Raw genomic sequence first — 21,510 nt, 5'->3', positions numbered from 1 at the left:
TTTGTGGTGCCAGTAGTTAAGTTGTCAAGTACGATTTCTTTGTCTTGCTTTAAAAAATTTGATTTATTCCAAAATTGTTCTTCTAAAAATTGGCTTAGTTCTGTTAGTTTTCTTAGGTTTTGCACTACCATCTAATTTGTTTCACTGATACCTTTAATTCTATATTCTATGTCTTTTTTTATGACGCACAGCCTGAAGAGACATGTAGACCACATTTTACCTCAGGCGTCTTAGGTAGCACGTGAATTCATTCTGTGCGTGTAGTTCTTTTCAAAAACAACATAATTGTGAAACTCCCAGTTACTGTACTGGGAGTAGGAACCGCAAACCATCACTTATGAGCTTATTTCATTCATGTAGTTCTGTACAGTTCAGATTATCATGAAATCACTTATTTTCTACTTTAGGTGCCTTTTGGTTTTGAAGTGTCATAAAAAATGTATTTTCCTTAAAAACCCTGATGCGTTGCTCTTATTCAGAGCTGCAGTCACCGGTAATGTAAAACTTTCTTTTTTCAAGGAACAGTAATGATATCTATTCTGTTAAAAAAACCTTTCAATTGCAAGGCAGCATTAACATCTAAATATAGCTGAATATCGAAAAATCATATTTTTGTAATGCACTATCAGGGAGAAGTGGTAAAACAACAGCAATTTTGCGATAAGCCTAATTTATTCAGTTTTGTTCCCTGAAGTACTCAGTTTTTAGTTCTGTGTTGCTCTTCAGTGGTGGCTCTCCAGGTGCCCGTGTCCTATAGCGACGCGCAGGGAGTATTGGCCCGCTTCAAGGGAATTACAGCCAGCATGGCCTTTCGGAAGAAATCGTTTTCAAAACCAGCTGCTGTCCTTCTCAACGTGCTTCAGGCCTGGGGAGCCCTGAGTAAGGCCTGTCTGAAGCTAACTGGCCTCTTGTAAGCCAGCTGGCACCTCCTTCACTGGGCTTTGGGACTGGGGGATCTGGAGCGCAGAGATTCTTAAGCTTTTTACATGGCTCTTCCAGTTCCTAAACCTCAGATTTTCCTAAAGTTTCTCATGTTCCTCCACTTTGGGAAACTGTTTTGTATATTCTGATAAGTTGGTTTTGGGGTGTCTTTTTGTTTTCTTTGTGTTTGTTTGGTTTTTTCTTTAATGCAGATAATTCAAGGCTTCCAAATGGCTTTGCAAAACCAAAGCCCCAAATAAATCTTCGTGTTGAGGATAAAATATGTATAGTACTTACATATGTACTTATCCAGTACCTGTGCAGTTTTCTGGTGAAAGTTCTACAGGTCTTTGATAACTGGGACTGAAAATAACTTGTTTAGAAGCCTTTTCATAGATATATGTTATCACAGAAGTTCTTAGTTGCTGAGATAAATTGATTAACCTTCCTGTAATTTAAAGCAATATTTTTTTAATGTAAAACTTCAGTTGACTAAAGAGAAAATGTGCACAAGAGGGCAGCATAAGAACTTTGAATGTTATAAGGTTAGGTGAAACTCATCAGACATCATCTGGAAAAAATAGAATAATATGGGCCAAAGTTTGTTAATTTTGTCTGACATGTTTTCTTCTTTTTTGACCTTTTTGATCAGCTTCAATATAATTTTAGATCAAATTAATAATTTTAGCTTCTGGGTTATGTTTCTGACTTTTGACGTTCATTCTTGGAAGTTTCTAATCTTTAACTGTGTGACACCAAACTGGAAAGTCTGTTCCTTGCAGAAGCTTTTTGCTATTAACCAGAGATTATAATGCTTTAAACTATATATTTAAACAGGCATTTACATTTTTTTTCATCTAATGAGACAGTCCTGCAGAAGCTGTTGTAGTGGCATGTTCATTGTGTTTTTACAAAAGCAGCTAGCTCAGTAATAAAAGCCTAAGGAATAAAATAAGGTATTGTAACTATCTGCAAGGTCTTAAGTGGTTTCCAGATCATGTTTAATATAAAATTCCATTATAATATAATACTCAGATTATCTTTTTGAGTCATACTGAATTTCAAGGATGTTTCTTGAAAATGCTCTTCCAATAACTTTCAAAAATTAAAGCCAGAATTTTCATTATCTGTAGATAAATTAGATGGTGATTCTTATGTAACTCCTTGTATTTTGTGTTTTAAAACCCTGAACTTCGACAAAGTCCAAGTCAGGTGTTCTCTTGCTGAGACTTCTACAGTAAATATTTATTTGCCGTAGCTGTGGTGAGTTCCTTTGTGTGATAAAATCCTTCTGGATCTCAGTAACCTTGCCTGCCTTTTAAAGCACCATTCCATCAATGACACTGTCTTCTTCTGGATTATATGGCTCTTTGCACCTCTGTAAAATCAGTTTCTAAGACCCTGAAGTTAAGCGTTCAAAATGAAGTTTGTATGAAGCCTGACTTCAATGTAGAGTAACCATCCTGGGACTCAGGATTTTACTTTGGGCTGAATCTTTCTGCACCAGTATGTTTCCTGGAGGTCCATGACAAAAAAATAAACCAGTCTTTACAAGCCCCAGTGTGGTAACTTCAGTTTTGCTGGACTTCCAACCCGCTGTTTTTAGGGATGGGCAGCGACGAAGCAATCTAGGCTGAAGCACTCAGGATGGCTTATTAGAGCAAAATAACACATGATCATCAACACTGGGGGCTAGATGCCAGCTTTGGGGCCTCTCCATGAGCCAAATGCTGGCTAACAAGCAGATGCAGAGCCCTGTGGTCTTGCATGATGGCCATCCTATTTTGCCATTTGGCTATAGTAGCAAAGTCATACGGTCTGGACCTCAACCATCCCAGCTGCACTTTGCAATGTTTGGTAGCCACGTTGTCAGTGATGGTCGTTTTCTTCACTCTGTTACCAACAAGGGGATGAAGACAGGTGAAATATTTCCCTGACTATCCCTCTTTGGGTAGTCTTTTTCAGACTGATGTTTGGATCTCTGCATCAGAAGATGGCTTTTCCAGCCCTTAGAAGCTTGATTAGAAGCATTAAGAGTTGATGGTCAAACTTCTATTTTCTCTGGATCTTTTTTGCCATGATTTGAAGTAATTTTAATCCAGTTCAGCCCTTCGCTCTGAGACAGTCAGTTTTTAATGAAAAAGATCAGAGATACAACTGTTAGCAACAAGACTCACTATTAATAACAACCTTAAAACCATGTCTGTGCTCTAATTCAGTTTGGTGTGGAGATAGAATTTGTTAATATTACTGAGACAGTAAAGATCTGTGAATGTGTTTTTGTTGTTAACTTGAAGGAAGTTGGTTTGTTATATATTTGTTTAGAACTATTTTATAATTCTGGTTAAGTCAAATCTGGTTTGCAGAAAGCTGAAGTAAGTTTAGATAGTAGTTTTTATTCTCTTAGAATAGAATGTTTGTAAAAGATAAATGTGTCTTTTTAATTTGTTATAACGTTTTCATACAAACTCCCTCATAGCAACGGAGGCAATGTCATACAAGCGCATATGAGACTTCAGGTAGAATAACTTGGTATTTCTCTGACCTTATTTAATTTTGTGAATCTTGATTATTAATGACAGACATTTTTCCATGGTTTTTTGGTGGAAGAAAAAAGTCAATAACTGGTTTACTGTTACCAGTTTCAGTCCAACCATTTGAAGCCTGTATTTAAAATGTATTTTAATATTGTGTATAATTATATTAAAACAATACGATTAACTCTGGAGAAATGTATAAATGCAAGAAATGAGATTTATGATATTTCCATTATTATTTTTATTAGGTCACGATGGTGCGGTTAACTCTGTTGGCTGGAGTCATGACAAGAAGTGGTTAGTTTCTGCATCAGAAGACAGAAGTTTAAGGGTCTGGTCAGTCCACAATAATGAACCTGCCCTAATTCTGGTAATTAGAAACTCCTGTCCGTTTGGTTCACAGAGGACACTGTGTTGCACTTTCATCTATTTCCATTTTAACAGCTCTGTAGAAGGAACATACAGCCTGATTTTTTGGAGCTACTGAGTGGTGGTGATTCCAACTGATGCTATGATCTGGGCGGTCTCCATTGACTTCACATTAGGCTTTTATCATGACAATTTATAAAAAGAAAAAACCCAATCTTGGTAGACAAAACTAGTGGGCATGTCTGGAAGTTTTGCTTTTACTCTCCGCTCTCTAGATTCTGTTTTCTCTGGCTCAGCTCTGTTTGACTTTATGGTCTATTCCCCGATTCAGTGGAAGTTTAGAGTACGAAGCTAGGTTGTATTAGGTTCAACTGACTACACATACTGTTAACTTTACTGCCAACTACATTAAGTAGAATGAAAACTTTATTTTGAGATTAATAGATGCTAAAAAGAGGAAGGGCCACTACATAGTAGGTTAACCTCCTGGCATATGGGCAGGGTAACAGGGAGAGTATGCCTTTACACTGGGAATCTCAGGCAAAAAATATTCAGTATCCTAGAATCCATTCCTAATAATTTACTTTGCATTTCAGGGCAAAGAGAAGTTCCATAAGACTGTACGCTTTGCACAATTTTATTTTATAGATACATTTATATTGCTGTGTTGTGGAGCTGAATTTCATCTATTAAGTTTCCATCCAGACACAACCAAGGATGACCTCAAACGGTGAGTAAAATTTCTCATTAAGAAACCAGTGAAAGTACTTGTACTCTTTGATCTGGGAGTTTTTTCGGGGGTGGGGTGGGGGGAAAGAATATTATAGAAGAAGAATTTTGAACAAGTAGTAAAAATATCTTTGTTCTGGCATAATAGTCCAAAATTTTCTTCCTTATCGGGTGCAAATACAGTTTTACTATTACTGTCAACATTTGGGACCTCCTGAGCTTTACCTTCTGCCTGTTTACATCTTAGTGTGCATCAATGTCTTAAAGTTACGTTTCAGAAGCTATTGCAAATCTTTCTCTTGTGGGAATATTTCTATATACTTTTTCTTTCAGAGAATCCAGCATCCTATGACTTCTTACTTCCTTCTCTGTCAAATGGAAGTAAATAACTTCCATAATTTTCACTGACTTTCCAACTGCTATATTGTATCTAGTTACTTTTGTTATTATCCTATTTTGTCCCTGTCTTCCTTCATTGCTAAACATCCTTCCTTCCTTCCAACTTGGAATGAGTTATTTTATTAAATGTCTGGTATACCTTTGCTGTTCCTTTAGTTTATAATTGGAGCTAAAACTGTCCTCCTATCCTTTTACTAAGTTTCTCTGCTCTTCATTTGCTTTTGCTGGTTTTCAGCAGTATTTGTGTAAATAAGACTTTATTACATTACATATATGTATATGCATGTATAAATGTAGATGTTTAGGCATAACAGCAGTTAAAAAAAACCTTGAAGAGATATTTTTCTTTGTCTGATATTATGACTTTATATTTTGAGGGAAGGACAAACAGAATTAAGGTTACAACGCTGAAGTCTTTTAGTTGTTATTGTGCATGATGTATCCTGTCTATTCATGATGTTAAATAGTATTGGGCCGCACCCTTAGATGGGAAAAACTAGCCTATTTCCTTGTAGTTTTACCACTGCACAGAAAAAAAGATACTAGGCACAGGCTTAAATAGGTTTTTGAATATGTTTTGAGTGCTTTCCTGGATTGAGGCATGAACCTGGTAGGTGGAACTTCACTGAAACTTTAAATGGTCATACAGGAAACAAAAGCAAGAGAAAAATGCCAGATTATATCACTCCCTTAAAATACTTTTTTAAGAACAGAAATTCCTTCTTATTTGGAAAAGCAGCTAATGGAACATGACCTAAGTTCTGTTTGTACATTCATCAAAATGGTTAATTGTAGTTTTCAGTCACCTGCTTGGTTTTACAGTTAATCGACTTTCACTTGTGATTCTTTACCTTCCATTTCTGGTCAAAAGTCCTTAATGAAGGTGTTGCTGTGGCTCTTATGTTATTGTAGTCATATACTCTATTTGGAATGGGAGTATAACAAATAGACTGGAAAACTAAATACAAAGGAATACAGAATTTCCTGCTTTGGTTTTATAGTATGTACATTACATTAAGAAGGTAAAACTAATAGAAGAAAATGCAGAAAAATACTGAAATATAGGCAAGCTCTTCTGAAAGGATTTTTTTCCCCCTTTGACTTTCTTTTCTCATAACTGGTTCTACAGAGATTTCACGTTCTGAAGTGCTTATTCTGTAGCAAAGTGTAAGAGTACAGGAAGAACCTGGAAGACAGGAAAGTGATTCCTGTTTGCAGTTTTACTTGAAATCTATTCATAGTGCAAACAAGCAATATTTGGAAACTGAGGCAGGCAGTTGCTTCTCTCATACCATTCTCAACTCTTGAAATTCATACATGCAATCCTGGAGGAACTTAGAAGATGGAAAACAATTCTCTGATCTTTTAGATCTTTCCCTCTTCTGATTACTTTCAGTTTTAAGATATGGTTAAAATTATTTTTTCCTTCTATTCACAGGGGCTTAGGCTTTAATAAGGAACTTTTTTGTAGTATATAATGTGCTGGCTCTGGATTTCTCTCATTTTTTAAACAAATACCCATGCCTTCTAGAGGAAAGTATCTAGTAACCTGAAGAAAATCCATACTGCAGTTACTGTTGCGGAAGACTGGCCTGAACTACCTTCAAGCTAGTTAGTTCAGAAGCTAAAGGCAGTACTATGGAACTTGATGTAACTGTCAAGCCCACTCAAGCAGTTTGGAAGGACTTGGGCATCAAACTTCACCTGTGTTCCGTGTTGCTCCGATTGCTTTGTTAGAAACCTATAACATCCTGATTTAAAGCTGTTGAAGCATGTAGGTAGGGTTGTGCTTACAGCAGAATTTTGTTATCACCATGGTGTCAGTATTTCTTTATGCATTAACACTAACTCAAAAATATGCAGTTAGACTCTCTGGGGTATTAGTGCAATGCCAGAAGACCAACCGTGCAATTACATTACAACAAATCCACAAACCAGCCTGAGGCCTGGATATATATAGCTATAGAAAAAGGTATTAAAGGTTAATTTGCTTTGACATTTTCTTGTGAATTCCCTCCAGTTCATTTCCCAGCATTTCTGTCTTTTATGCGTCATTTACTGCATCATTCATTTTGTTTCTCACAACTCTCTGTCTGCCTTCTGAGTCAAATTTAGAAGAATGCTTGAACGGAACTGATTCAAGAAGATGCTAGATCTAACCCCAAAGCACGCTTTATACCCGTAATTAGAAGGGCATGGCAATGCAGTCTGGCTAACTAATAGATCGCTCCTGTATTTCAGGGGTGAAAGCAGTGCAATGACAAATCATATCAGTCTTTCTCTGTGCAGAATTTTCAGAGAACTCCCCATAAGTATTAATTAACTAAGCATCACAGTCACTTAACGAGATGGTTAAATATTGGTTCAGTTTTAAAGGTGAAACTGAGAAATGGAAATAAGAAAAAGGTTATATTCCTTACCAGTTTATTAAAATATATCCTTATTTACAAATGCCATAAGGGAGATTTATTGCAGTTCCAGGAACAGAATTCAGATCTCCTGACTTCTGCTGCTGTGAGCAATTGCAAACGATTCACAACCTAATTGAATTTCTTTACCTTCTCCAAAATTAGTAACTACTGAATTTCAATTCTCATCAGCAGTTGTGCATGCTGATATGAAGTGTAACTACTAGCATCTTTTTTTTTAATTCTTAGTTACCTTTAAGTCACAGGATTTGAGCAGAACAAAACATCTATGGGTTATCTCACTTTTATAGTCGTATGCGTTGTTTTCAAGATCAGCGTGAACAATTTGAAAGGAGTTTAAAAAGGAGAAAATTATGTTACAGTAACAGAAACAATGCCTTTTAAAGCCATTAAATTTAGCAACTGGTTGTAGTAAAGATATATACAGTAAGGGAAGTAATGATAAAATATCTGCTCTGATGAAATGGGAAACGATACCAGCACATCTTATAGATGGACAAAACAAAGGCCGTGGTAAATAGGTTTAAAATTCAGCATGTAGCGTGGTGATGATATATAGGAGAGTGTTCATTTCAGGTACTTCTGGAAGGCTAATGCTTAACAGGATCATGATTTTTATGCAAACCACTTTAAGCCAGTTTAAACTTCTTAACTAAACGGGCTGCACAGACCTGATTCAGCGGTACGATGATAAGAATATTCTACTTGGTTCTTCTGAGCTTTAGCCATTAGATCAAAGAACTTAAACGCTTTTTGACGCTTTTTGACAGGAACAGAATGGAAACTAGTTGAGAAGTACGTAAGTCATAAGGTGAATCCTCACAACATTCTAACAGCAACCATCTCTAAATGCTTTGAATTTTCCTGTGCTTATCTTTTCTGATGCCTGGTTCATTACACAGGGTCAGTGAATGACATCCACCCTCCTCTGTAGTGTAAGACAGAATATTTTTTCAGTTATGATGAATTCTAAGCATTCCAGAAGATGAAATGATCCTTTTCCTTTTCATGTAACCGATTTTATTTTACTGAACTCAGGGCTGTGTCTGTAAATGTGTAACGGGACTATTGTTTGAAGATTAATGTTTACAGTGCATATAAAAATGTTTTTAATAGCCTGAAACCTTATGATCTGTTATACTGATGATGTTTGTGGTCTGTAACGTGCAGCATCTTCCTTACAGATCTGACATTTAACATTTTATCAAGCTGGGGTTTTGGGGAGGTTTTTTTAGGTGCCTATTCGTCTTCTGGTTTTAGCATAGTAACGTATTTCCATACATTGGCATTTTTTGTCTGTCATAATGTTTCTACTTTGTCTGGGTCCCTTGAACTGTTTTCAACAAAGGATTTCGAATCTGCTGGGAAGTAGGGACACTGGTCTCTGCAGTCGTTGCAGGAAGTGTTTGTATCTGAAGATGTACCAGTCTCCTGAAAATAACTATATACTGTAAAAGTATTCCCAAAAATTATTACATCCCCAAATTACACGCCATATAAGAGATTACAAAGATCAGCCATTTACGCTGTTGTCAGAATTCTAATGATTGAAGGCATTAAAGGAGGACAGCACAAATGTGATTTTATTTGGATACCTGACCTGTAGGATTGTCAGCTGAGATTATTTGCTGTGCATAGAATCGGAGGCCTGGAAAAATGTAGTAAGAAGATGCTATTCACCCATTTTTTTTGCCTCCATCACAATCTTTTCTATGGCTTGAGGAGGTGTTGGTCTAGTTTATACAATAGCCTCCAGTTGACTTGTGAGATGGAATTTTGCCTATATTTATTTCACACTCCTGACCTTCATCTGTGCAGCATTTTCTAGGGCTTGTAGTGTTTTGCAATAGTTGAAAACAACTTCACAACTGTCTGTGACAGTGCATTCATATCGGAAAGCCAGCAACAAAGGAATTAGCTTTGCTAGTGGCAGACTGCCAAATTATCCATGGAAAGTGGCCACATCTGAGATGGAATTCTTAATCTAGTTGTAAGTAATTTTATTATCAGAACTCGCTTCTGATGGCAAAATAAAAATCTCTTTTCTTTCCTTGTGAAGGTTTCTTATTTGTTGTTTTTTTTACTTACAAAGTAACCCTTGTTATAATCACAGAAATCTGTTGACTTTCTGCAGACAAAAGCACAGTTATTTTGTTAAATGGGCCTTCTTACTGATAGATTATAATATCTTTTATCAATCTAAAAAGATTTTCCTTGCTGTGCTCTTCACACCTTTATTTGGCTAAACGTTACACCTTCTGACCTTTACTGGATTAATTCCTCTAATTCCCAACAAGTCCTTTGTAAGATATATAACAAACTTTTCTATGGCAAACAGGAAATTATTTTAACTTAAAATGTAGGTCATGCTCTTTTGCTTATGTTTCATCATACATTTTTATTATCAAATTCTGTTCTTATATATTACAAATGTGTGGCACTTAAGCTTTTACCTTGTGTCTGTTTGATTTATGTAATACCTTTCTTCCACATCCTGATTACCTGCCTTCTGTGTTGCCTGTTTATGGAGGTGTTATTAAAGCAATAAAAAGTTATATAAACTTTAATCTCTTAAGAGGCAAGAACTAATGTACAGTGTCCAGCCCAGTGTGTCCACAAAGCCTGGCTGGATTTTAGCTGACTTGCATTTTGGATTGAATGTGTATAGGACATGTGGCAAATGCACTGTGTCCAAAAAATGTAAGGTCTTAAACATACTAAAATTCCTCTTTTTTTTTTGCTACTGGATACTCCTGCTCTATTTTTTTTCCTTGGTTACTTTAGTTCAGTTTTGTCCTAACTTGTATTTGGTGAATCTCAGTTTACTGTGTTGGTTGAAGATTTGCTTTCTAGGTGAGCCCCTACCTGGGAAGCACCCTGTGAGGTGTTTATCTATGTAGCAGACCGCACTGTACAAGAGAGACTTTGGCTAACTCAAAACAATTGTTCTTACATTCGGGAGCAATCCGTTTCGGTAAGCCTCTCTCAGCAGGGCAAATTAGACCACAGGAAGCTTCATGCTGCCTTCATCAGATCGTTCCTATTATGTCAGTCAGCTTACTTAAAATTAGCTTGGATATCTTTACCCAAAAATGGAGATAAATCAGTTGTTCCTGAAGTCTAGAGCAGTTTGAGTAGTTTACTTGAATAAAATACTTCTGGAAACCACAAAATGTTCTTGGATTAAATTGCAAAACACTATTTTACCTTCTACTTCACCATTGGTGCTGAACAGCTTTAAGGTCTATGTGGAAAAGCTCAGCAGATCATTGTTTGAGAGTGACAAAGAAAGGCAAAAGGAAATCATTAACCATTTTTCTTTTGAACGGATCCAGCTGACAAACGTATTGCTTTTGTCAAATGATCTCAGTTTTGCAAACTTTCAGACTGTTGGAAAGAAACTGTAATTATTTGTACAAGTGACTTTTGTATTGTCATTAGACAGACGTGCTAAAATGGAAGTATAATACTTGCAGTTACACTGGAATTATTTTACTGCATAGAAGTGGCAGCATTTAGAAATCAGAAACTTGGAGTTATTGTGGTGTGTTGAACTTTGCTGGCAGCTAGGCCCCCGTCCAGTTACTCCCCCAGTCTGATCCCCCAGTGGGATGGGGGTGAGAATTGGAAGGGCAAAGGTGAGGAAAACTCGTGGGAGGAGACAAAGACTGTTAATAAGTGAAGAAAAAAAGGAAAAAAGAAACCACCCCAAGTGATGCACAAGTAATCACTCAGTAGCTCCCACCAGCAGACTGATGCCCAGCCAGTCTCCAAGCAGTGCTACTTTCAAAAAAACTCCTTCCCACAGTTTTATTGCTGAGCTTGGCATTAAACGTTATGGAACATCTCTCTGGATAATTCAGGTAACTGGTCGTGGCTATGCCCACATCTGACCTCTTGCTCTGCCCCAGCCCCTCGCTCCGGGGGCACAGTGAGAAACACCGAATATCTTAATGCTGTGCGGGCACTGGTCAGCAATAGTTAAAATCATGGTGTGTTTACAGCAGTTTTCATCACAAATGTAGAACAGCACCATACAAGCTACTATGAAGAAAATTAACTCCACCTCAGCCAGACCCAGTACAGTTACTAACAACTCTGTTAATATTCATTGGGTGACTTCTACTGCAATCACGTCTTGCCCAATGTATCCACACCCATACCTGTATCCATATCCCTATCCATGGAGGAGTGTTTTCTGCTGACTTTGGATTTAAGATCAGATCCATGTGGTCTGTGCTGATATATTTCACTAAACAGAAAGACCTAATCGGACGGAATCACAACACTGCTGTGTGTTGTGTGACAGAAATGAGTCTGAAGCTGTTTTAGAGGGCTTGGCATGTCTGGAACTTCTGCGTGGAGCTGGCAGATATCCCGCAGGACCTTGAGGAGTCCAGTGTATGTTGGGAAGCCAAATTTCTTTGATATTGTATGTGATCAGCCCCTTGTTCCACTCCATCTAAGTGGAAATTATTCTTTCCTCACTATTTTATCCTAATTTTCTTTGTTGTTGCCCCTATAATCAGCACATGAAATGCTATACTGAAATTAGTGGTGTTTCTGGTTTTTGATCATAGGTACTTGACAGATACATTTTCTCTTCAGTATATTGAATATACATACATGATTATTTTAGTGTTTCATGTTGAAGTAAGGTCTGTCTTAGGTGTACGAATATCATGTTTCATCCAAATGATGTTTTGTTACCAAGTTTTTTAATACAGTTCAGCAATGATTCAAAAGGTCTGTGGCTTTGATTTTTAATAATGAAAACATTTTGGTTTGCTTTGTGATTCCAGTGGGAGTTTACTGGTGGCCACAGATCACAACTTATTTCATTAACACTAGCATTCATTTGATATTTTTTACAGATATAAACAGAGAAGTGTTTGTAAATTGGTTCAGAAATTTCCCATGGCTTCAACAACGGAGATTACCAGCCTGTCAGCAGTAAATGATTTCTACTCTCGTATCCTTTGATTTCTTATTTTCTTTAGAGTAGTTTGGACTTAATGACATGGCAATAACTTCAGTTAAAGTAATTAAGATTTGATTCTTTACTACTTTTTTTTCTAGTAGAGTAAAAATGCTGTAGTTTTTTGTGGTATTGAACTTCAGCCTTGGGCATAAATTTTTCAGGACTGCAAGATTTTTGATGCTGCTCATAGAACACTAAATACAACAGAGTCTTGATATCTACGTATCTGCATTTTTGTCTATCTATGTGCTTTTGTTCCTTTAGATCAGTTTAACTTTAACACAGAAAACTGCGCAGATATTGTACTTACAGCTGGCAGCAACCGAGCGTTGGAAGTTTTTGACCTGAATGCAGGCTGCAGCACAGCAGTGATACCAGAAGTTCATACCAGATCAGTCCATCAGATCTGCCAAAATAAGGTATTTACTTTATTGAGTTTTATTTGTAGTACCACTACAGCTCCATCAACAAAGAAATTGGATGCTAAAAAATATAATTTGTAGCAATCGATGGAGTTTTTAATATGTTGGGGAGGATGGACAAGGTCAAAAGTCTGTATGATAAAGGCACCCAGATCTCATTTGTTCTCTAGTAGAAAGCAGGGAGCAGTGAGAATAACTGAACAAGCTATTAGGGAAGCATATATTACCCTTTGCCAGGCTCGCACCAAACTGTAATACTGTAGTTCAGCAGGAACATTTCCTTATGTAACTGTTCTCCTCTGAAGTTGAATCTGAAGTAATCTGGTTTATTCTGAAACTTCAGAAACAGCAACCAAAAGACAAATTGCTCAGTACTGCACTAGAATAGATGACTTAAAAACCCTCATCCTTGCTCTTTTTTTTACCTGAAGATTCATTTGAGTGTTTGGAGGTCTTTTATGATACTGCTCATGCTGGAATGCCTACTGCATTAGGTTTGGTTGAGTATGGTTCTTCATTCCCAGTTGGAAAGTCCTTGCTTCTGTGGGTTTCAAACAGCTCCTTATTGCTACTTTTGTATAACTCTTTGTGGGTTTTCCTGAGAGATGTGATCTGGTAAAACACTTAAGATCTGTGCTAACTATTTCAGTTCTATTTGTAACACATAGAGGCTTAAAAGTCTGGCTTTTCTTTTTGCTTGGTCAGCTTAGTGGCTTCAGGTTATTTAATCAAAAAAACTTTAAAGCTGCGGGCAAGTATTCACTTGGGGAAAAAACCTAGAGGAATGTGGTATAGCAAAGAAAATTGACCATATTTGGGGAAAATTATAGATCAAGGTTCTCTATTTTTTTTTTTAGTTATATAAAATTAATACTTTTGATAAGTCAATAGGAAAATTACACATCAACTATTTTGTTACGGTTGTACAGTTTAAAGCTGTTAGATTAAATAGAACTCTGCATTTACATTAAGATACTATGCTAAAATATTTTATAGATTTATAAATTATGCAGAATGCTGTGTGTAAATTACACCCCATTTAGAGTGTGAAACACATTGAAATCTAAGGTTAGTTAGTGATAAGGGGTGGTGCAGTAGAGGCAAATCTGTGGGGCAAAAGCGTTGATGCGGAAGATCCAGTGCCTACACAACAACATTTATGAAGGCTGTTCTTTGGACTAGCCCTAGTCTCATCTTGTGGACTGAATGCTCATTAGTGATTGCATTGTATATTCTGGAAGTGCTTTTTCTGGTCTAGCTTCATGCGAATCTGTTTCCATCTTCCAAGACTGCTTTGTGATGCTACCTGGACAGTATTAAGTGGGGACAATCAGGAGATTTGTTCCACAAATAAATAAAAAAAGAAAATCTATTTAGAAGGCCTTGTGTAACGCTAAGGCAGAGGTGTTCCGGTGAAGTGTAGGAGAAACCTGTTAGCAAATTATTAAATACATAGGATATTCTAGAAGCATAGGTGAACAGCATGACATTCTCTTATTTCTGGTTTTGGACAGCAGCAGCTGTAAGCAAGATTATAATTTGCAATGTAATTACTTCAATTTTAAACTGTTTTTTTGGTCTGTTCTAGAGATTGTTTGCAAGAATTGGCAATTTGTGAAATTGATCTGTTTGCAGTGTACTTGATTAAGCTTATTATATCATTTGGAATACACTCTCTTCACAGCAGACATTGTCTGTGCCACCTCCTGCTTACACTAGGTCTTGGGAGGATTTCAGTCTGCACCTGAACAGCAGCCGTAGACGCCAAAGGCATGGCTGGGGGTGCTCCTGTTCGTGACAACAAACTCCACGTTATAGGCCATGGTGCCTTTTGCTTTGCCTGTGAGAACAGTATTCTGAATCTTCCTGCAGAACAGTTTAGCAGGAAATATTGGAAATATATATATATATATGTACATTCATATAAAAGATTTGGCTGCACTGACTGTTACAAAGTATATCTCTTAGAAGATTTTGGGGTGGGACACCCATTTTAATGGATGTCTGTAATTCCTGTTTCCTTTTCGAATTTTGGTACTCTAGAAGTAAAAATATATTTAGAAGGTAAGTATTGCTGTGTCTGACTTATTAATCAAGAAGCATAGACTGAGAGTGAAATTTAAATAAACTTGTCGCATTACTTGTATGTGCATTATAGGCTGCTCCTATATCAGTGTTTCTGTAAAGGTACTCGTAGATTATATGCGTGACACCGCAGAATTTTAGACCGTGCTGTAGGGAAACGTTCAGAGGAATATTCAAACATTTAAATATCAGTTGAATCTAAGAACTGGTTGCCTTACTCTCTTGTCTAATTTTGAAAATCCCTCTCTGTGGCCTTTTAAATAAAATTAATGTAGAAGTCTTCTGTCTCTCATGAATCAAGAAACCCTTGCTTTGCTTATAAAAATCTGCAGTAATTGCAGTGAAACCAGAGTAGAATTCTTTATAGTTGCTGCTCTTGAAATCTGCCCAAAATACACTGGCTAAAATCATTGAGTTCACCAACCACCCCCCAAATTCTCTAATGACTGTCGGTGGTCAGAATCATCACTTCGTGTTGAGTAGAGCACAGCACATCCCTTGCTGCAGTGGCAGTTATCGGTGTGATGAAGCCCTGATCCAGTAACGGTATGCTGAAGATGATAAACCCCCCGACTGGATCATTACTTGCTACAGCTTATCTTTCTTTAGCAGAAATGTTTTGAATCTTCCTGAGTGTAATTAGATTGTAAAATCAAACTGTATCCTTGCCTGAGATATTCAAACTGCAGCCTCTGCACAGATGTAAGTTGGTGGATGAAAACGTGTTCCTTCCTTACCTGAAGCTTGAATTATGCCAGGTAATCTCTGTTCGTGTTAACACTGAAGTATTGCAGATGAACGTAGGGTATGTACTCATACAGCATACATATATAGAATAAGTACATGGAGCGTTTGCTCTTGTGGGCTAGCAAATTGCTGCCGTGGTCCTTCTTTTCAGGTGAGGTGTGAATCTGGTGGTGGTTCTGCACATTTTTACTCTTCTCCCTCTTCCCTTGAGACAAGAACAGTGGCAGCAACCAGATGGGGCTTCTAGCTTGTCTTCTAACTTGTCACTCCTCTCCCTTTCTCACCAGCAACCTTGCGATGGCTGTACTGCCTCAGGGTTCTGACAGTTTGCGAGAGCTCCAGAGTAACCAACCTACGGTTGAAGCCTGCTCCTCTGATCCTGGGCCGCTTGGACCATTTACATCTCCAAACATACTTCACCAGCTGAAGCTAGGCTGTATCTGTCTATATCAGTACAGGAGCTCTGCCTCTGCAGCTATGAGTGTTCACTTCTCCACTTTCTACAGCCTATTTCCTTTCTCCTCCTTCTTGTACTTAATTTCCTCACTCTAGCAGAATCCTCCCCCCACCTCATACTGTTCCAGTCATCCACAACCATGTAGTTTACTCTTGTTCCTAGAGCTGCTTTGCCCTGGTTACGTCTTCCTTTCTTACCTCCTTGAACCTCAGTGTCTTGCAAGGGTCCAGAGGAGACAGATGAGAGAACTGGAAGAAGCTAGATTTGGGGAGGTTATGGCCATGAGGGAGGAGAAGGATGCAGGGAAGTGAAGAGAGCAGCATCAGTAAAGCTCATTCCCAGAAGGTTGGGACTTCTGCTTTACTTTGAAGAATAATTCTAAATGTCTTTAAATTAAATACAGTAGCACAGTTAGAAAGTCTCCCCATTTTAAACTCAAGTTTTAATCCAAAGGACTACTTCAGAAATGAAAAATACAATAGTATAATGGTAAAGAAAAATTAGAAAAATTGCAAGGAAGCTGTGGAAAAAAGTCGTTACTGTGAATCAGAGCAGAGAGAAATGTGAAAAAACCTCTTGACTGGTAAATCTTTAAAGATAGTAGTTCCCATATATGCACAAGGTAAGAAGCTGCCCTGTGTTGTTACGTGTTTATAGTGAGATGAAGAATAATGGATACAGTGAAAATATATCGGCACATTATCACATCAAGACAGAAAGTATATATTGCTGTACTTAACCTTTCCTTTATCATTGTTAATGGTAGGACTTGTCAAATGTCTTAATGTTACCCTCTTTGATATGAAAACCTTAAATTGCAATAGTGGTTGAAAGTAACATATGCATATATACACACACAGTGTATATATCCGCATGCTAATAGATACATAAATGGTTTTGTACTATACCTTTCCATCTATACTATTTCAGTGACTTGATTGTATTTTCTTCAGGTCTTCCCTTATATTCTACCAAACAGTATTTTATTCTGTGAATTTTTGTTATTTTGTCAACATCAGGGGTGGGAAATCAGAGCAAGAATGTAACAAGCATCTCTCAGGCGGGAGAGAGATATTCTGAAACTTATAAAAAGGCCATTTTAGAGCTAGACTTAGAGGGCTGTGACAAATTTAAAGTATTGGATGAATAAAAACAGTAGAAGAAAAAGAGGAAGCTGGGCAAAATTGTAACAGACAAAAACTCACCTAGGGAAGAAGTTGCTCTGGGTAGTGTGCTTACAACCAGGTTTTTGTTCATATATTTGTATTGCTTGTGGCACATTACTTCCGACCTGTCCTCTACTTCAGATTAGTACAGTTATTTAGCATTTGGTATATAAAGAAGCCTTGGTCCTGGATCCAAAATTGTGCAACTTAGCTTACCAAAGTCCAGGAGATGAAACCACAAAAGACATGCCTAGCTCCTGAAGCCCCATATATGATTAAAGCTTACACAAATTGCTTGCAAAACTTTAGGCCTCATACTGCTTCTTTAGAACCTCTATAATCTGGATTTAATTGAGCATATTAATGTTTATTATTCCAAACCTCGGTCTGGTTTTGTTTCTTTAAAAAGCATTTTAGCACCAAGTTCCCCTGAAGTGCTCAGGGCATACCACATAATGACAGCACAAACTTTGTCTTTCTTTGTATACACATTCTTCCAGCTGCAACAAGACTAATTAAGCATCCTTTCTAAAGGATTTGAAGCCTGTGTCCTTAAATATCACCTTCCCAATCCACACACATACCCTTCCAGTTTTGTTCCCTGAACACTCCTCCCCATCACAACCTTCTCATTGTGTCCCTATCACTAGTTGATGGAGAGGTGTGCCATACTGCACACCTGTTCCAAATTACTCTACAGTTGGGTGGTTGATGGCTTGTCAAACAAAATCACTTCTCTTAATGGCTGTGCTAGTTTGAATCTCTCTGCTAATTACTCATATACATGTACCTTGTGGAAACATACTGATCATATGACCTTTCTCTGTCAGATTGGATTTAAATAGTGAAGCAGGTTAAAAAAAATTCTGGGTGGCAATCAGCAGAGTTGCATAAGCATCATTTTATGAGGCAACTGAGCTAAATACATGGCCCTGTGAAGATGTGGTGGTGATACTGCTGCAGGTTCATGTAATAGCTTACTTTTCAGAGTGTTTGCTTAGGAGCTGGGGGAAGGAGTTCATTGTTCTCCCCAGGCTGAAGAAACTGGTGGAAATCTCCCACCTTTCAGTGATAGGCTGGTGTTGAGGGACCCTCCGCTCTTTTCCCTGAACCTGTGTCTGGTTTCCAGACCCTTCTCTCAGAACTGCTTGTGATTCTTTAGTGCTAGGTGTTACTAGACCCAGGTGATGTCATTAAGCTCCTTCTGAGGCAATGAGCAAATGTCACTCTTCTGGCTGTAGTAGCTTCACCTCACTCTGATAAGTAGTCCCTAGCCATCTTAGTCCGAGCCTGACAAGGCGAATATCCTAAGCTGATAACAATGGATTTACACTGTTGTAAGTTGTTTTATTCGACCAGTGATTTCCAGCTTGATGATTTTGGCTTGATACAGAAGGTCACCTAATGGAAGCTGATTATCAATGATTACCAGAGTGTTACGTGACTTCTCATGGTTCCATTGCTTTGCATACTAACTTTTAAGAAATGTAGTAAAATGAATTGATTGAAGTATCAAGATTGTGTTCCAGTCTTAAGGTTTAGGAACCTCTGAGATACAGAAATAGATGGCAATTTGAGATTAGACCGAGGAAGATTCAGAGATTTAGTGTTAGCAATACATTTGTAGTGCTCAAAACATATTCTTTAAACAGGAATCTGTCGGTGTCAGCCACAAACAGCTGAATGACATTATGTTCTGCTAGCAAACACAGGTATAGATTACGCTCATTTTCAGAGGAACAATAAAGTTTCTAAGTTTCTGCAAGGCCCTTTTGTTTCCAAATTCGTTTCCAAATTCATTAGGAAATGTACGTATTGTGAAGGCTGAAAAATGTCAAAGGAAACAGATGTTTCGGTCAGTTACCTTTTCACTAGTAGGTGAACCTGTCTGAAGGTATGTGCTTGCCTAGATGATGTGGAGTGTTTTCTGAGACATCTATTTGATCGACGCCTTTAGCTTAAGCCAGCTGCACTGTTTGGCCATTATTAATGGTGTTCATAGGGAATTAGTGAATCAGGTAGGGATTCTGTTGAGCCATGTCCTTCTTGGGGCCAAATTTTATGTGGAAGTTGCAACGTAGTTAGTCTAGAGAAAATCTGCAAAGGGATTTCAGTGGTGCATGAGGAAGATGATGGGGCGTAGGCAAGTGATCTGTCAGAATGAAAGAACATAGTTTGAAGAGTGTGTTGGAGTATGCTGTCTTTTGCATTATATCCTTATAAATTATAGATAATCATAAATTAATGGACTATAAAAGCATAAAGGGATAAATAAAATTCAGTGCACGTTATCCCAACTAGAATATATTTTCTTGTCTTCCACAGCAATGTTCAGTAGCAAATGTAGTTTGAAGATATAGCTTTATATTAGTAAGGTATATTACTGACAAGATGTTAGGGCAGGGAAGGAGCAAAGGGATTACACTTCTTATCTGTATTACTGTTAAAGTAAAGGAGTAGTGCATGAAGTAAACATGTATGTGTCTGTAGAGGTTTTTGTATTGGACTCTGTGATCATTACTGGCTGAAGAAAGGGGTGGTGGGTGAGTTTTAAAAGCACAAAAAGAAAGGGTGCTCTGTAACTTTAATGAATGCTATCCTTTGGACAACTACTACCTTTTACAATGATCCTTTTTATAGTTATACACAGGTAATGTGAGAATGTGTAGACTTTGTTGGGAAATCTTTTGGACAGTACATTTTAGTTCATCTGTCAGAGCAAGCTGTGGAAGTCCTTCGTTTAGGAAGGAAACCTGCTTAAAGCAAAGCAAGTAAAAGCTGCTATCGTCTTTTTAATGCCAACTGCCCCGCTTTGTCTTGTCATTTGGGGATTCTGTTGACTAACTACTAGAGCATTTTCCAGCTATATGCCAGTTTTCATAACGAGTAGAAGATTCCTGGCAGTCAAGCACTGATTGCAGGAAATGGCCTTGAGGTTTCTGTGATGTATTCAGCCAAATGAAGAACGTGAATGGTGGGGAAAGCAAAGAAGGAGTTTTAACTGTTTATATCTAGTTCCCTGGAGAAAGAAGTTTGTAGCCAGCAAAAAGGCCAGGATTTGCCAATGTGGATGTTAAAAAATCAGATGTTTAAAGATAGACTGGATTTAATTATTTAAAGGTATGAAGCCAAAATTGGTCCTGTTATGAATGAATGCAATTGCTACTGAAGTCAATGGAAACTGTGCCCGCTTATGCCAGGGCTAAAAATGGCTTCTAGTTAAACGTTGGTCTACTCGTCTGTATTATGTAGTTTGACTTTGTCAAGATAGCTAATTCCTTAATGTTTTATATTTGTACTTTTCTTGTTTCTCATGTTGGTGAAAATTATATTTACAGTCTGAAAAAGTAACTTTAATCTAGAAATTTCTAGAATGTCCCCAGCTTGCATTATGTATGTATAATTTCTGCTTTAATGTGAACATATTTTTAACTGAATAGTCGTTCTCTGAATGATAAAGTCGTCTAGTTAGCTGATGGAATTTATGATTTGCTAATGAATGGCCACAGACCATTTCACATTTGTATAATTGACCAATATTTTGGTTATGTCCATGCAAAAGTATAACATGTTTAGTTTATCTTGACAATGTGAAACTTCCTTGACATGAAGCTGAGCAATATTAATGCCTGCTATGGTTTGCTGCCCCCCAGTAATAAGAAAGTCTTGAATGAAGATAGAAAATCTGAACCTTCCTTTAAGGATCTGGGAAATTATTGAGGTCTCACTGCTTTTAAGGGGTTTTGATGGTTGTAACCTCAACCTTTCTTTGAAGACCTTGCAATGACTGCGAACAGATGTGAACTTAAGGTAGGGCATATTACAGGGAGAGGATTTTGGAATGATAGTTTTTGAAGGGCATCTTCTGAAGAAATGATGAATAACAACTATATAAGATAGGTCCAGGAAGTTTGTGTGAACTGAATCTTGTTTGCTGTGCAAAGCCAAATCATGCTTCTGAAGTTCTGATAAAAAATTGTTAGGAGTAAGTGAATCCAGTGGCCCAATGGAGTTGAGGCTGCTATAGCTCTCTGCCTTTGGGTCCAACCAGTAGCGAGGCTGAGCTTGTATTCCCCGTTGGCACATATATACGTATACACACAGCTGGCCACACAGATTGACAGAGACAGAAACACTCAGCACTCACAAACACAGACACCACCAACAGCCTCATCCTCTTCCCCTCTTTGGCTGATTAGGATGAAGGTCCATTGGTGGGAAATATATACATAAATGCAATGTGCATCGCTCCAGAAGCCGGGCTTAGA

At 37.6% G+C, this 21,510-nt stretch overlaps 1 protein-coding gene across 1 annotated transcript in view; it reads left to right on the top strand.

Annotated features, from left to right (window-relative positions):
- The window catches only part of WDR27 (WD repeat domain 27), a 136,363-nt gene that overhangs the window by 29,446 nt on the left and 85,407 nt on the right, over window positions 1-21,510 (top strand). The window contains exons 18-21 of the mRNA XM_064445639.1: window positions 3,707-3,828; window positions 4,424-4,557; window positions 12,259-12,356; window positions 12,663-12,784. Coding sequence (XP_064301709.1) covers window positions 3,707-3,828; window positions 4,424-4,557; window positions 12,259-12,356; window positions 12,663-12,784 — 476 coding nt within the window. The remainder of the gene's footprint in view (window positions 1-3,706; window positions 3,829-4,423; window positions 4,558-12,258; window positions 12,357-12,662; window positions 12,785-21,510) is intronic.

This window comes from Phalacrocorax carbo, chromosome 3 (genome assembly GCF_963921805.1).
Source record: "Phalacrocorax carbo chromosome 3, bPhaCar2.1, whole genome shotgun sequence".
Classification (NCBI taxonomy): domain Eukaryota; kingdom Metazoa; phylum Chordata; class Aves; order Suliformes; family Phalacrocoracidae; genus Phalacrocorax; species Phalacrocorax carbo.
The sequence above is the reverse complement of the archived record's forward strand: the minus strand, read 5'-3'. Positions and strand labels throughout refer to the sequence as shown.